The sequence below is a fragment of the Sander vitreus genome, chromosome 4 (assembly GCF_031162955.1).
Source record: "Sander vitreus isolate 19-12246 chromosome 4, sanVit1, whole genome shotgun sequence".
Taxonomy (NCBI): domain Eukaryota; kingdom Metazoa; phylum Chordata; class Actinopteri; order Perciformes; family Percidae; genus Sander; species Sander vitreus.
Genome location: NC_135858.1, coordinates 12,204,555 through 12,222,784, shown reverse-complemented (window position 1 = coordinate 12,222,784; position 18,230 = coordinate 12,204,555). Strand labels below are relative to the sequence as shown.

The 18,230-nt window shown below is 38.1% G+C and overlaps 1 protein-coding gene across 3 annotated transcripts in view; it reads right to left on the bottom strand.

Moving 5' to 3' along the window:
- The window catches only part of LOC144516752 (low-density lipoprotein receptor-related protein 1-like), a 90,996-nt gene extending 83,377 nt beyond the window's left edge, over positions 1 to 7,619 (bottom strand). For all 3 annotated transcript variants that reach the window (XM_078248333.1, XM_078248335.1, XM_078248334.1), the window contains exon 1: positions 7,039 to 7,619. In XM_078248333.1, the coding sequence (XP_078104459.1) occupies positions 7,039 to 7,135 (97 nt within the window). In that variant the 5' untranslated portion in view covers positions 7,136 to 7,619. The remainder of the gene's footprint in view (positions 1 to 7,038) is intronic.
- Positions 7,620 to 18,230: the final 10,611 nt, after the last annotated feature.

The window sequence follows — 18,230 nt, the reverse complement described above, 5'->3', positions numbered from 1 at the left end:
CGGACGGAAATGAGAGTGGTGTCAATCTTCTCATCTAACGTTCCTTTAGAAAATTAATTGTAAATTAATTTTAATTAGTAAATTATTGCATTTCCCAAAATGTCAAACTATTCCTTTAAGACATTTAAGCGATCTTGATAGCCAGTTCAGTCAATTCAATGTTCAAGTACCTCATCATCTCCAAACTATAAAGAATGATGTGATTTTGAGGGAGATTTGCAAAATATATTCAATTTGGTAATGGTGTGTGTAGGCTAATAACAGTAGAGAAAACAGTTGCCCATTCTCTTCCCAGAAGTACACTAGTACATCAGAGAGGCCACACCGCCTACATACATGCAGTTGAGTGTGGGAAAGTTCACTTAGTGTACAATATTCTGAATTTCATAGAGATTTATTGGATGCAATAGCACCTTAAAATGTGTGTCAAGTATTGACGACTAACATCTCTCACCCAACATGCTGTGTTTTTGCTCAGGCGGAAGGCAGAAATAATAATTGTGGGTCCATGTGAGGAGATTTCTGCCACTAAGTGAAGGGTGAACGCCTGTTTGAGGGATTAGTGTTAAAATGAGGCTTATGTTAAGGTTATGGTTGGGTACTTTGTGTTTAGGATTAGAAGTTTGGGAATAAATCTAAATCACGGTTGCATGAATAGTGACGTTGGTGATGAGCATGTGTGTGGTTGAAGATGTATTGTTTGCATGTGTAACGCATCTCAAAATAATGTTTACTTTTACGTACTATGGAGAAAAACAAGGTCTGTTTGTGTGGTTCAATTTTCTTCCTACAGGGAATGAATTCACAAGTATCTATAGTATAAAATCTACAATAGGTGTGAGAATGCTCTGTCGCACTTTTCTTTGTCCAGAAAAAATGGATGTCAGTAAAAAAAAAAAAAGAAGCTGAAGCAGAGGCTTAAATGGATGTGAATGAATGTATTTGTTGTGTGAGCTGATGCTGAAATAGACTATTTTATCTAGTGGAGGAACCAAGATTGGAAACATTTTATGAACAAAAAAATGAATTTCTATCAGGGATTAAAACTCAATAATGTTTGCGACAGGCAATATGCAATATGACATTTGGAATTTATCTTGTACATTAATAACTGGAATAGATAGGTTCACTCTTATGCAGCAACAATAAGCGATATAGCCTCCATTGTGCATTCCACAACACAAACAGTCCTTTTAGACTGACACAGTGGAGCAAGTTAAGCTCATCCGACCTGAGACTGCCTGGCCTCACCGTTAAACATGGGTTCCTGACTTAAATAGCCACTTTAGGTATATTATACATAGTCAAAAATAAAAGAAATTATGATGTCCACTCTTCAAGTGTGAAAAAAACCTTCAAGCTTGCAGAATTACACAATGTCAGATCTTTAGCAGTGAATGTACAGAACTGCAGTTGGTGGTGCCAGATCACGACTGTTGCGTTTTTATGAATGGTTAAACGTGGACTTAAAGAGTGTTCATAAGACAACACTTTCTCAGTCTTTACACCTACAGGAGATAGCCATGTGAAGGACTGCTGCTCAGTGATAACAGCTTCATCACTAATGAAGTTTCTTATGACACGATACAACTTTCTCTCTTTTACACACATGCAAATACAACTGTATCTGCTGAATGATCAAGGGAGTATGATTTTTATTTCATTAAACTAAAGTGAGTTACGGTTATAAAATCAAAGTGATGGCTTTCTTTGCACTTGGATTTAGAGTAAGTTTAAGCAAAGCAGCTACAGGAAAAAACAATCCTCTGTGTTTAGGACTTTTAGGATTTAAAGCTGCTATAATCAATATTTTATATTGACAATGGATCACATGACTACTTGGCCATTAACATGACTCTAAAAGAATGTTACTCCGTATCTACTGGATATGTAAATAGGCAACAGTTTGCTAACGAGTTTGCCTTATCAATTTAAAAGGTGATAATATGTCAGTGTAGTTTACGCAGCAGGTTTCTGCTGCCCCCAAGAGACCAAAAATAAATCAGTTATTGCAGATTTAAAGCTGAAATGTGCACATTTCTGTATGTTAGCATCATTTTTTTTTTGTGTCAACTTGTTGTTGGTAATCAATAAAAAAAAATTAAAATGTTAATAAAAATCAGCTGACCAGATTCCATGAACCTGAATAAGGTAAATATTTTGTTTTTACTTATTATTAAAGCTAGACAGAATTTGCACTTTTAACCAAACAGGCATGACCCAACCAATTAAAACAACATTTTTGGATGGCTGAGTATGGAAAGCTCATATTGGCGTTTCCCCACAGTGTACCACAAAGACAGATGTAATAACTCTGAATTTAAAAACCATGGTGCAACCTGATGAAGCAGGGCTGAACCCGCCACCACAGGGATTGTTCAATCCTAGGCTTGGCCATGTGCCCCATCAAATACAATGAGTGTTATCAGTAGGGAAGTTGCAAACTCTCCAGTTCTATTCTCCCTTTCATTAGAAGTATTTTGCATAACTTTATTTTCATGGCAGTTATTTCTAGTCTCCACAATGCAGACAGGAAAATGGCATCTCTTCCTAGGTGTCAAATATATAAATGTTAAACCTTTGGTCATCATCCAGGAGGGATTTCTGTCATTTTATCCCAAGCGAGATAATAACCACTGAGTAATACAGCCTCCACCTCAGCTTTTGGTCTTAGCTACAAATCAAAGACTTCTGGCGGGTAGGGCTTAGCATTCTTTTTGAGCCTGCGTTCATCAGTCATTTTTTTTTCCTATCCTTACCTTCATGTATTGAAACCTGTGCTGTCAGAAGTTGCTGGCAAATGTATTGTGAATATACACATGCATGTTCATGATATCCAGAGCAAGTTTCTTCTCATACTCTTTATGATGGCCTCCTGAGACAGTGTCCTATCTCCTAGCCTTAAATAGCTCCATATAGATAGTGTATCAGTGGGTCACTATTTTCAAGTGGGTCATAGAGCTGTTCTGCCAAGCCTGGCCACATGTACCCACAACATTTGCAACAAAACAGCTTTTGAAAGCCCTCAGCAGAGTTCACATCAATAATGAAAAAGTCTCTTTTATATGAACCTTTTTTTTTTGTAATGAACAAAATTAATCTTACCACTGCCCGTTAAAAGAATAGTCCAAATTTCTTTTAAAATACGGTTATTTGGTTTCTTGCTTAAAGTCAGAAGAGAAGATCTATACCACTCCCATATCTGTCCATTCAGTGTGAAGCTGGAGCCAGGAGACAGTTAGCTTAGCTTAGCATAAAGACTGGAAACTAGGGCTGCATGATATGGGAAAAAATATCTAATTACGATTATTTTTGACTGATATTGCGATATGATTCAGGATATTGGAGGAAATTATCATTTTTGTATCATTATTTTCATTACAATTAAAAATATTTATAAAAATTATTATAGTGTGGTTTTGCAAGGTTCTGTACCAAACAAAGATTTTTTTCTTTTTTGTCTGTAGTAGTTTTTTAGTCAAAAATCAAAGTGTTAAAAACTAAAATTTTCCATTTTACGAGTAGTTATGTGCGGGACTATTTCTTGTCCGTGAGTAAAGGTTTCCTGGATTCTCCTCTGGTTGCCGTAGAGGTGATGGTGGGTGGATTTTGATACCTTCAGGGTAGCTGTTTCGAGTCTTTATGCTAAGATATGCTAACTGGCTGCTGGCAGGTTACATACTGAACAAACACAAAAGTGGTATCAATCCGCTCATATATCTCTCGGCAAGAAAGTGAATAAATTTATATTTCCAAAATGTCAAACTATTCATTTAAAAAGGCTCAAAAGACAGTATTTTCTTTCATGAAATAAAAAAAGAAGAAATGAAGGGTTAACAGTGTTGGGCGTATTTTCATAAATGGAGAAACTTACTGTGATCATTACAAATGAATACCTTCAGGGCACTAAGATTTCACATCAGGTGTGACGCAGTTGTATTGTCAATTGTGTGCCAGTTGGAAATCTATGGCTACAGTAGTATTGAATTTCATTATTAGTGTCCAGCCACATAAACCATCGGTGTAATAATGTGACTGAACTTTACTTAGCCTCCGAGTTGTTTTTCCCCTGGAAAAGCTGCTGACCAAAGTACTGGGTTTTAAATCCTGCTCAGTTATGCAGCCGTGGCTGGTTGTCAGTGTGTCGTATAAGGCATTTAGTCAGCAACCAAAACCCGTTTAGTTAGGCACTGAATGATCCAAGTCACATATTTAAAGAGATGTTAAATATACTCTTCCTCTGTTATTTGCAATAACTGCTTTTCTATATCCACTTTTAAACGTTGCATGAGTGACATAAGGTCAGCGGTGACAAGGACCTAACAAATGCACTCTGTTTTCCATGTTGCTCTCACTTCAGTCAGCAAATCGTCAGTAAACAATAAAGTGGTAACCTTTTGGCCATGTGGATGTTATTGTGACAGCAGTACCCCAATAACAGCCAAATGCTGAGCCAGTTCTAAGGCCTAACCAAATGTTACAACAGAGAGTAGTCCACAGGGGGAAAGTGCCAGGGGAAGCACTAGATGGTGAGTTAATTAAAAACAAAAAGGAGCCTGTGCTACTAAATTAATAAGTTTAACATTTAAGAGAGGATAAATAAGGAAACATGAAATTAAGAACAAGGCATTTCAGATGGAGAAGGCTCACTTCAAAAATAACATTTAAATGGATGTCCGAATGAAAAAAATAGAAATGGATCAAGTTAGAACTCCAGCTGTTGTCAGTGACAAGACGTCGATCACATTTGTCCTGTTTTATTTTCTGTGACGTAAGGCCACTTAAGGCCTTGGGGGATAGCAATGCCCATTTCTGAGGACCAGTGATCTCTTCTTGCAGTGACGCTACAGTACTTTCATGGAGTGAAACGATGCAAATTCTTTAATTAGGGCCTTTTCCGCTAGGCCCCCAATTAGCAGCGCTTTCTGAACAATTTGAGACTGTTCGTGGAGGTCTCCTCTGGGAAACAAAGAGCAGCTTAGACCCAATTAAACTCAGGGTTTGTTGGTGGCCCAGGGTCTCTGTTCTGGCTACAGTACGGAGACAGTGAGAGAAAATCTTTAGAGGTCTAGAAAATGGAAAAAGATGAGTTCCAGGCTAGTCTGAAAAAAACTTTACTAGTAACATATGTGGTTCAAAGGGCCTTAAAAATTAAAGAGGCAATCGAAGAGGTTAAAAAAGCAATTTAGCTTTGCTTGAAAGGGTGTAACATGCAGTCTAGCTTCCTATACAACAAGTGACATGTTGGCTAAGGTCTGTTGAGGCTGGCTTCAAAATGTGGGTTTCGGGCACACAGTAAAAATCAAAGTAATGGGTAAATGTCACATTCAGTCTAACTGATTAATACAAATTTCAATTAGTTTCCTTGAGAGGCTCTTTCAAGCCCAGCAGCTTCTGCATCCCACTGGGTTTTCAAGTAAAGCTAAGGTTTGGCGATCATCTCTGTTATGTTGCACAAGGCTGACTCATCAAATCAAAGCATTAAGACTGAGAGGGAGGACAATTTCACTAAAACAATAAGTGCGTCAAGGCAGAGGCAGCATTTCTCAGCTGTCACTGTAGAATGAGGAGGAGGGAGAAACTGCAGGTGATTGCAGGCTATCCAAGTTTATCTTTAAGGTGGTAATTTATGTGGATTTGGATCCCTAAGAACCTCACAGACTTCAAAGGCAGAGGGAAGCCTTTATGGCTCGACGATGAATCTCTCAAAATGCAGCTCGTGGTTTAAGTCAGTCATGCATGTTAAAATCCTACTGGATGTAATGAAATGTCAAATTTAGAACCCTGGTTATCTTTACAGCAACTAGTGCTCCTTATTGGAGAAATTTTCTTGCCAAAATAAGTCATCCAAAAATATTCTTAGCATTCATTCACTCGTCAGACATTCCCACGATGAATGGGAAGCTTTATATCGCTGCAAAAAAATAAACTCACATTCCATTTTCACCTGAAAAGAATTTAAGAAATCTGTCTGCACTAACTCCCCTTTGATAACGCCCTTTTCCTTTCTTACCAAACAGAGGAGCGCGTGAGTGGGAATGTGAGGCTTAATAGTTTCCAGAAGTTGTTCCAGTCTGTGAAAGTGTGTGTTCACAGGGTCGTAGGGGGGAGATGTTTTGAACTGCTCTCTATGAACAAATCACAATATGACTGTTGGCATTCAGGGGGTCCTAGCCTGTGCAGCCCAGGTGATAAGCTGAACAATAATAGTGATACGCAACAATGGCGCAGTGCTACACATGCCTGTTGATGGCAGCACTAAATGTCTGAGCTTATAAAGGAAAACTAACTGTGATCATTACAGTCCACATACATGGGTTCATCGTTCAGCCACTTACACTTTCTAACAAGAGATCCAAACCACAGACACACTTTAATTCCCCATTGGAGTAATACAAATATTAGTGAGTTATTTGATTGAGGATTAGCACGACTGCTGTCATCACATCAGCACCCCACTCAGTAAGATCCGTTGAACGTGAACTGACTGAAGCCCAGACATTATATACACCACAGCATTGCAGAAGGCTCCAAAAGCTGACATTTTTAAAGACATGACACCAATCATGTATTTGCCCCTCTGTCACTTAGGAAATTACAAGTAGGCTATATAATGTATCTGATGACTCCTTCCGTAAAAAAATGGTGCAAAAAATGTAAACAAGTGGTTTAAGCAGGTACTGGGCCTATGCTACAATTTCCATCCATGACTGACAGTGTACATGTGTAAGAGCGCATGTATCCAGCGGAGGGCAGGAGGAGGAAATGTGCGATCGCTGCTGTGACATTGCATTATTTACATGAGGCACTGGGAGACAAAAAGACCGCTTTAATTGTCTCGCCTCGGTTTCATCCCCTCCACGTTGCTTAACTCAACCGAGCAGTCATTCCTTCAGGGCACAGTCTACTCTCGCATGCGGACCCAAAACACAATAAATCCTGTGATAATCAGCATGAGCATCAACACTTCTATAGTTTTTTTTTTTTTATAAGCATTTTATTAAAGACTCTGGTTATTTTTAAATCAGCTCTGCTTACCATCAATAGCCCTTGTCGGAGCGAATACTTCCAAACTGTGCAACAATCCCAAGAAAAGCAATCCTGTTGCCAACATGTTGGCTGCGGTGCGCAACATTGTAGCCTATCTTGAAAGAATATTAGTCATCAATCGCCTTTTGGTCCTGTCAAGCTGGAGGTTGGAGACAGACGACGACGTGTAACCGTGCCCAGGCGATGATGCTCTCACTGGAAATGTGCTTTCTGTGTGCGCAACGAAGCTGACAGGGATGCTGCTGTCTGCCCACTCGCAGAATATTTTTTTGCAGACTGTCAAGGCAAAAGAGCCGAGGCTTCTGCCAGCCCGGGGTTGCCTAGGGGCTCCTTGGATGCATGGACAGCCCTGCCACAAAGGCTAGCAGGCTGAACTGAGCATCAAGCTAGCCTGGCTTGCAGTCGAGATGAAGAAGAGCTGGCACCTCTAATCATGCAGTTATCCGTCTTTTGTTCTCCCTGCCCCAGTGAAAGAAGCCACAGGAGGGAATAAAGTAGTGGATCAAATGTTCCTCTCCTCCCCAGCACCTCTGCTGCTGCTGCTGCTGCTGACGGCAGATTGAGCCTGAAGCCTGGAACTCAGTCAGTCAGTCAGCGGTCTGAGTGACGTCGCAACAGCAGCAGCTCGGCTGGCCCTCCCCTCTCTCTCTCTCTCAACCATCCACCTCCATCACATCACACACTCCTGTCATTTTACTGCAACGATGCTTTGGATTCTTACTAAGTCCCTGGCTTAATTATTTTGTGCGAATGCATGATTGATTTATGTATTATTTTATATGTATTTCCTATTCACTACTTTGCAATTTTGTTAGTTGTGCTAATGTTGACCATGGTTATATGTATTATTATTATTATTACTACCGGAAACAACAACAACAACAATAATAACAGTTGGCTACTAATAATAATAACAATTGATGATGATTGCTTCTCACCTCCAGTGCTTTGCAAATGGTTATAGAGCAGCTTTGCAACTCTAATCAGTATTTAATTAGACACTAAAAAGGGGGAATAATTAAAGCACTTTACAAATGACAAAAAAGTAATCAAATTAGCTATAAGTCAGATTAGTCAATAAACAGAAGGTTTGATAAAAAAAAAAAATCAGTCTTCTAAAAATACACATAGGCTACACTTAAGATTTGATGTATGAATAACAAAATAAATCAAAACAAACAACATGAAGAAAAATGAATTTTTTAAACAATATTAATTGATACGATGAAATCTTTAAATCAAGATCAGTCAAGAGGACTTTATTTCTCCCCAAAGGAGAAATTTACAAAATCAATTTGAGTACACAGCTTAAAAATAGCGAAATAATTTCCTGTATTTAAAGTAATTTAACAACACTATTTTGAAATGAAGAGTGAAAGGCAATATGCATATAGGCTACCACATGGAGACCATTTACATTTTTATTTGATTGTAGTATTGCAGGTAGTGGTGGATACATGAAGCCTAAATTACTTATGAATTCATGAAAACCTCATAAATAAATCAATAAAAAAAGACTTATGAATTCTTGATAGGACACTATAATTTGAAGCAGCAGTCTGGATTCATTAGGCTCCCATTTCAGCCTTCCAAGGATGCAGCCTTCATGTGGACTTCAGAGGACAGAATTCTGGCTGAAGGTTTGCCTCCACCCTAAATTAGGTGAAATGTCTACAGAGGACTCAACATTGCATCATCCCAAAATCCTGCCATCACTCTAAGGAGACCCCAAACTATTGGCCATCATGAAAATTAGCATTTCTTTTGGGATAGTGATGACCATAACTAGGTATGTCTACATGTTTCAAATTTTGAAAGATAATGCTACATTAAGTGACATTTTTTAGGAGGAGCCTTGAATAGCTTTTTGAACCCATTACGATATGATGTTGAAATGAGAACTCCATATTGATTTTGTCCATATCACCCACTCCTACTTGTAAGTCATTTATCAAAATGTTCGATAACTTTCGCGTTGTCAAAAGGTGCCGAATGCAAATGGTTTCATAGAAAAGAAATTAAACAAAGCAAGGCAACTTTTTGTATAGCACCTTTCACATAAAGGCAAAATTCTCATGAGGTAGTAGTTAGAAGATTGACATGTGCTACCTCCATGACATGTAGTGTCACCAGCATATTGTCTCCCACCAGAGCTTCATGGAAGCCATAACGAGCAAGAGGTTCATGCACTCCTTCCCAGATTCCACCGTCATCCGTGCAGGTGCCGTGACGACCAACATGCAGGGGTCTCCAGTGCAGCAGCAACAATCGTCAGCTAGGATCCCTCTCTGGCTTCCCACCCACTAACACTACAGGTTGTGTTTTTTGGAATTTACTTTATGATCAAGTCAATGATACCACGACCACAAAGGCATCTTATCCCTGATTCTTCTGGGCCTGAGTGCTGCATTTGACATCAAAGGCCATCCCACCCTCCTTAGCTTCTTTAACAACAACAAGACAGTTTCTGGCTTCGACAAAAAAACTTAACTTCCTGTCCATCTGGACTGCTATGCTGATGACACCCAATTGTACAAATATACTACAATGAAGTAGATACTTCCGACTGAACAGCTTAAAGACTGGGACTCTCTAGTTTGTACAACACAGTATGTCCAACATTGCGTCCCATAACCCTCATACCCTTCTCTGAACAGCTCTCCAAATCTGTCGCAAACCCTGGAACTAGCCTGTAAGAACCACATTGAAAAATCTCCCAAAAGACATTGCCAGAAATACATTAATGCTTTCACAAACAGAGAAGCTTCTCTACTCTATCTTTTCAACACTATACTACCACTGCTGTAGTGCACTCTCACGATTACTGACAGGAGTCTGCAGACACTTCATGGTCCTAATGATATTATTATAGATTCCCCATCACTTTACATTTATCCTGTACAAACTGCTTGTTGCTGTAGGTTACAGGTAAAGAAGAAAAGTCAGTCCAGTAAGCAATGACATGCAATATACGTGTGCGAAGAGTAGAACAGATCAATCAATCAATCAACATTTATTTAAATAGCCTTTTACGGCAACCAGCAGGTATCCAAAGTGCTTTACATCAAGGAACAAGAATAAAACTACAGTATACAGTAAAATCAGAAAAGGTTACATAAAAGCAGAAGGAAGAAAGAAAAATGTCACAGCGCTACTATGTATTAAAAGCCATTCTAAATATATAAGGCAATTCTTGGATAATTTGAGTAAGACAAAAGTCAACATTATATTAAAGCACCCTTGGGAGCAGAACCTATTCCACCAAAGACAAATGGCACATTCTCTTGTGCTAGAAATGGTTTGAAAGACATGGCATTATGTGAAGTGAAGCATACAACATTATAAAAGTGGAATCTTAAAATGCTTTGATTATAGTTTATCCACTAAGTATATGTGTGGATGTGAGAGTAAAACATCAGAGCAGAAGAGACCAAATTATATCTTTCCACATAAATTGTTTGTTTACACATAAGGCAAAAGTGAGATCATATTTCTCTAGAATATGTAAGCTAAGATATGCTACATAACACATATCTAACATAATAATAATAATAATAATAATAATAATAATAATAATAATAATAATAATAATAATAATAATAATAAACAGCTTGGAAGAAAAAAGGCCAAGTTCACATACTGCTAGTTTTTAAATTACTTATCACAAACAGCAGACACTTACTCTCATGTTGTATTATTTTTCACATGGTACTGTGTATAATAAGATGTTGCCATAATCATAAACAAGCCATCTGAAAGAAGACATCATCATTATCCTGGAGATGGAGGGAGTGCATCAATAATATGTCCACTGTATTGTATTGTATTGTTTTGTTTTTTGTCATTTCTTTAATATGTAAGTCTTGACATCCATGTCTTAAGTCACATCCAAATTCCTAGTCTTGAGTCTTAAAGATGACATTATGTGTTTTCACCACATTAAATCGTCGTTTCAAAATATAAATACTAACAAAGTTATGGGTGTGACCAGCCTTTAAACTCTTTAAACAATATGTTGTTGGTCTGGCCAAGACTATTTCACTCTGGGCTTTTGGAGAGTAACAAGTAATTCAAGGCTCAAGTCCAAGTGAAGAGGCAAATCAATGGTGTCAAAGTCGAATTGGAAGACCTTTTTTATTTTTTTGATATTTTGATTTATGTCAGGTCTGAAACCACATGATTTGTGATTAGAGTTTGTCTTGAATCCTAGTCATATGACTCAATGTGCAAGTCCATATCTGTCGTAAGCAACATTCTTCTTTGAGTCTTCACCATCTCCTCATTTTAATTAGTTTTCACATACATTTGTAATTGTATACTTACCCTTTCAGTATAAAATATGTTCAGTAAACATCTGACACAACCCATCAGAGCTAGAAGGAACAACATGGTGGCAGGACTGGAGTCTCATGAGTAAGTGTTAATGCACGGGGATTGTAGTCAAATCACATTTGTATTTATTTAATATTTTTAAGAAAGCACAAATGAAATACATTTTTTGTCAAGTCAAGTCAACTTTATTGTCAATTCTCAAAATTCTTCAAAATATGTGCCAGGCATACGAAGGAACCAAAAATACATTTCTCTCCGACCCACGATACAATAAGTACAAAATATATACAATACAATTAGAAGAAGAACAGGAAGAAGAAGAAGAAGAAGAAGAAGAAGAAGAAGAAGAAGAAGAAGAAGAAGAAGAAGAAGAAGAAGAAGAAGAAGAAGAAGAAGAAGAAGAAGAAGAAGAAGAAAAAGAAGAAGAAGAAAAAGAAGAAGAAGAATTCTAAATCATGCAGAGTAAGGCAAAACCAAACAGTATAGAAAACTAAAGAAATTGAAATATATATATAAAGGAAAAATATAGAATGAAAGTGAAAACTATAAAGTGAAAAAGTGTTCCTGAGTGTCTTTTATAACATGGCCAGTGCTGTTCCTGATTGGGGGGATTCAGAGTCCAGAGTTCTTGGGGATAGAGTGGAGGGGAGGTAAAGAGGGGAGGGGGTTGAGCTTCTAGACAGCCTGGGTAATGAAGCTGTTTGCCAGTCTGGCAGAACAGGCTCGGAGGCTCTGGAACCTTCTCCCAGATGGCAGGAGGCTGAAGAGGCTGTGTGAGGGGTGGCTGGGGTCACCCACAATGCTGGTTTCTTTGCGGGTGAGGCAGGTTTCATAAATGTCCAGGGGTGAGGGGAGTGGGACACCAATGATCCATCCAGCAGCTTCCACTATGCGCTGCAGGGTCTTGCGGTGGGCGGCAGTGCAGCTCCCATACCACACAGTATGTAATTCTATAAAGTAGGTAATAAGGTAATACTGCACAGAGAGGAACACATATACAGACAGAAGCATCCTTATCATGCATATTAGACATACACTTGTATTATTATACAGTTCAGAGTGATTATTCCAAGTGGTGTACTTTAAGAGCGACCACCAAAGCAACCCAGACCTGTCTAAGAAATGCTGCACAGCACTGACACCTAGCGAGTCTACACTGCCAATATTATATTTCAAAGAACAATAGGTTCTTTGTGTCAGAAACCATCCCCAGAAAAAAAAGCCTTTAACATAGCACCAAAGTGACTTTTGGTCTTAGGTATGTTTTTCTGTCTCACGAGCCAAAGTGTGCCTCTTTCAGAGATTGTTTTTACCGTGATAAAATACAAAAGAGAAAAATGAGTCTGCACATAATGAGTCGTGATCACAGACATTAAAAAAAAAGAGAATGTTATTGCCACTTGTCAGTATAATGTCAACAATCTTCTCTTGATTTTAGAGCCTCACCAGTCTGAAGAGAAAGTGCTTTTTATTTTCTGAAATGAGGCTGTTGCAGGCAAGAAGTCACTTAAAACAATCTTTTTTTCAAGCTTTGTTCTGTGTTAATTCAATCAGAATTGTAAGTTATTTCCCCAATTCTCTCTTCAGCCTTTAATGTTTTTATTTGCACTGAGACGATTGGCAAACTTTGAGGTTCTTAATGTAATGCTTTTAGCATGGCTTACATAGCAACAGTTACACAAGACTAATTCTAAACATCATCTCACACACACACACACACACACACACACACACACACACACACACACACACACACAGACTAAGCATGCATATGTGTGGTGCACAGACATTTGCACAAAGGCATTTCACATATTTCTGTAAAATGTTCGCCTCAAAGTGGCACTGTTTTTACGTAACAGCACAAAAGTTTGTCTAAAAGCGTAACTTTTTTTTCTTTATCTCTGTTTTCAGAACACTACCACCATTCAGAAGTTACTTTCATTAGTGTTTACAGTTTTTTTTCGATTGCTAAACGACACGTGCAAAACTCTAACCAGTCTGCATTACCAACAGTCACCTGAGCTAAACAGTTCACATCATATTCTTTTTTGGGCTTTTCCGCCTTTAATGGACAGGACAGGTGAGAAAGGGGAGAGAGAGGGGGAAGACATGCAGGAAATCGTCACAGGTCGGAGTCGAACCCTTGACCTCTGCATCGAGGCATAAACCTCTAAATATATGTGTGCCTGCTCTACCCACTGAGCAACCCCACCACCAAACTTTTAATCTTTACAGTTTGAATAATTTAAATAACTTTACACTAATCAGTATTTGCTATAAGAAAAGAGTTACATTATTTTCTTTCTTTTTTATTTTATACAAGTTTTGAGGTAAACAAGAATGAATGAAAATCCTCAGTTTGCTTACCTACAGTACAGTACAGTATATATATATATATATAAATATATTATTTTGTCTGTAGTAATTTATGTAATTGCAGGAAATGTTACAAACTAAAGGTACGTAATAGTCCAGAAGTTTTTTTTTATCAACAAATTGGATGTCTTCTCTTGCCAAGAACCTATTATCTATAAATACTTAATGACTGTGGTGTTCCCATTGCTTACACCTCCATTACTTTGTGAAAAACAGTAAGTGCACAGTTTTGCTATAGTAAAACTGTGTATGTAACATCAGACATCTAACCTGGACATGCTGGTATCTTTGCTCTTTTACCAGTTTACTGTTTCTCTCAAACGGTACAATGTATGTTACTGTTTCATTCTTATTTGGTGTTTCTTTATTTAAAAAAAGGCTTTATGAGTTTTCCCTATATACTGTATATACAGTATGTGTTCACTAACAAGTCTAAAACAAGAAACCATTGCAATCAGCAGTGTTTGAAATGCATCAGGCTGAAATCTGTACTGTTTTGAATGTGTGGCTAACAGTTTTGACAGCAGTGTGTTGGCATTTGAACAAAGTGCTGTAAATCCACAGTGATGTGCAGGTTGTGGTAAAAACCATGGGATAAGTGTGTAGAGTTTTGAAAACTGTGTTCAAGCAATGAAAAATGAACTAGAGTTTGGTCCACATGAACTGCTGATGTGCATAATGTGGTTAGAGTTTTGCACGTTACTCCAGTTGTGCCCACTGTCGTCTAGCGACAGAAAAAACCCGTAAGTATTCAGTTTTCATCACGTTTGGCATAATTCAGCCAGGCTACATGCTTTCTTTTTGCATTTTGAGCATTTTTTATCTGGGTAGCTTGGTCAGATGGAGGAGGAGAGAGACGTGTAGTAAAGATAAAATAAAATAAAATGCATCTAGATGAATGAATTTTTTGTTGTTTGTCACATACTTCATTCTGAGAAAAGTGTCTTTCAGTTACCCCATTATCACTGTCAAGTCAAAAGAATTTATATAGCCCAATATTAAAAATCACAAATTTGCCTCAAGGGGCTTTACAATTGTACAGCATATGACATCCTCTGTCCTTAGACCCTCCCATTTGAATAATGAAAACTCCCACAAAAAAAACTTTAATGGGGGAAAAAAAATTGAAGAAACCTCAAGAAAAGCAACTGAGGAGAGATCCCTCTCCCTGGATGGACAGACATGCATGCAATGTTTATGTTACCGTAAGTGTGTAATATGATTTGTCCTTTATCTGGCATAAATGTTTGTTCCTTAAACTGGTGGTTCCCAACCTGGGAGTCGGCAAGCCCCACAAAGGGGTTGTCAGATGAATCTAAGGGGTCACAGTATTAATATTGAACATAGAATGTAAAATACAGTTTAAAAAAACTGTACTTTAAGTGGAGTAATGTTTAACACTATCTACCAGCAGATGGAAGCATAACACAGATGACAGACATCATGATGGAGAGCAGGCCAGGGCCCCTACAAACACCACATTCATTTAAATATTATTTCCAAAGGTTAGACCTCAGTCTTCTGCACATTCAACACAATTTGTAAACCAAATTAGCGTCTTTGTTTTACACTTTTCCAAAAACAGAATCTCTTTGTTTCATAAATGTGTAAAAGCAACGCAAGAGAAAAGGTAATGTTAATGTCTTCTATCACTGACAATTTTTCTATTCATTTCTCATTATAATCCTCTATTTTGCACAGCATTAATGCTTCAACGTTTTCATCTCTGAGCTCTGGTGTATTTCTATGTTTCTCTGCAGCATCATATTGTAACATCATACTCTATCTGCTGAATGAATCATTTGTTACGCAGTAGTTTTGAAGGATTTAGACACGCTTCTTTGGACAAAATTCATTATCTATGTCAGGATTACTGTCTCGATTGCCAGTCAAGTCATGATACCCTGATTACCTTGCCTTGTTTGATATTTAAGAACCTTCAAAATATAGTATGATAGTAAATAAAAAACACTGAATAGCATAGAGACAATGTGAAAGGAGAAGAAAAGAAAATTTCTATTAAAAATAAAACCAGTTGCGAGATGTTAGTAGTCCCAATATCTTGCAAGAAATGATGTATTCAAGTAAGATATCAATGACCAAAAGTGCCAACATTATGCAGCAGTAAAGCATCGGTCACTTCCTTTTTTCAATTCTATCTCAATAGACTGACGTTAAATGAGTTATTCCTCTTCTTGTAAGATTTCACGTCATAGGCTTAAATACCAGAGAACTGCTGGTTATTAGTGTCGGGGTAAAAAAGACCACTCCTGCTGTTGAGTTTCTTTCCAGGGCGAATTTATTGTCGGAATAAGTGAAAACACCATTCATCTGGTTTGTGTCATGACTGGAGCAAGTATTTCATGCGTCATTCTTTCATCCACAGCTAAGGCCCATGATGCACCTCCGCCCAGTTCACTGCAGCTGTGATGGAAGCCAGGTTGAAGCCCAGAGAGGAGACAGAGGTCAGAGCTGGTTCTCACACTGTGTTACTGTTGTTAAGATACCACACATGTCTGATAATCCAACTAACCAAGTATGGACAGTTTAAAGAATTAATATCAATATCTGAACCCTTCTACACCATTCATATCCACTTTCCTCCAGACACACACACACACACACACACACACACACACACACACACACACACACACACACACACACACACACACACACACACACACACACACACACACACACACACACATCTGCCTAAAAAATACACAAACTGCATCATGATTTGGACCTACATCATCACTCATCTTTCTACACTCCCTTTCTCCATCCCTTCGCCGTGGCTCTCTCCCTCTCCTCCCTTGCTTCAGAGCCAGATGGATTACCTCATCAATCAAAGTTCCCAGAATCCCGTCCTGTGTGTGTGTGTGTGTGTGTGTGTGTGTCTCACTAATGCAGTGTCCCCATTCAGTAGGATACTCACTGCAGCCATTTTGTAATGACAAAAAAAAAAATTTCAAGTAAAGAGTCGCACAGGAAACTGCTAATCTCGCTCATGCACAAAAGTGTGTGTGTGTGTGTGTGTGTGTGTGTGTGTGTGTGTGTGTGTGTGTGTGTGTGTGTGTGGGGTCTTGACACATCACGGATGCCAAAAACCTTTCTCAATTGCTGTAAAGAACACACTCAAACAAGTCTAAAATCAGAGAAATAATCCAACATATCACATGGCAGTGAGGAAGAGCAATGCAAGGGCTTTTCATTTGACAAACATAACTACATTTCCAACGATTAAGGATTTAGATAAGTTGGTGCTAGTTAATGTCTAGCCATAAGAAGTTAAAAATAGAAACATGGATAAGTATTGTTGTTGTTTTTTTACTTTACTAGAGATTTAAAAAAAAGAACTATGTCAGTTATATCATCAAAATAAAATTAGCCTTAAAAAGAGTCAGGATTTGATTAAAGTAACTATATATAACTTTTAAATGTTTCTGAAACTGTGTCATTTTTCATCTGATGATCATAAATGACCTGTAACAGCGAACGAGACTAACAGTGAAAAGAATGCTATTTTTATATAGTTTTTATTAATGTCTTTGCCCCGGTCCGATTTTTTCTGCAAAGTCACAAAATGATTTGCGGCAGGTAGACGGCACTACAGAGCACGCATTTTAAAGGGTCACAGATTTCGGTGTAACACCGGAAAAGCCAGTGTTATTGTATCCAGCCAGGTAGCAGGACATTTCTTTATATAGGCCTAATTGTATTTTAATTTGATTTAAAAAAGTTATCTGTTGTAGTTATGGCTGATACAGGGCAATCACAGAAAAAAAGGAAATAAACGAAGAACTAAAAGCTAAGAGGGAGAGAGACAGACGACGGGTTAAAACCAGAGGTGGTCAGGCTTTCAACAGATGGAGACAATTACAGGATTGTAAATTAGTCAAAATCCACCCCAAATTGGCCCTCAGGTATGTCTATTTCATTCATAAAGTAACTTTACAATGCGAGATGTGGTTGTATGTCAGGAGCCTACATTAAATTACTCCCCCCTTCCATTTAGCGCTGTTTTGTTATTTCGTTTTAGTCCGTGTTTGTGTTGGCCTACTATTTCCATTTTGTCCCCCTGTACTTGTGTAAAGCGTCCTAGGGTTTCATGAAATGCGCTATATAAATCTAAGTCATTAACGTTGGTTGCTACAACAATCTATTAATGCTTTGGCTCATGACACAGTGACTATCGTATGCAACACTTGAAATGCAATGATGCATCTGTAATGTATTCTTTAATATCGAATTTCTGTCTGAGCAAAACATTCATCGCAACTATATGACCACCTGGTAACGCTAACTCGGTAATCCAGTGGGTAATACTGCACTGTAAAGAAAAGACCTTTACAACAGCAGGTGTTCATTTTTTTTTTTTTAAGATTTGTTTTGGCCATTTCAGCCTTCTGATGGAAAGGACAGCTAAATATGAAAGGGGGAAGACATGCAGGAAATTGTCCAGGTTG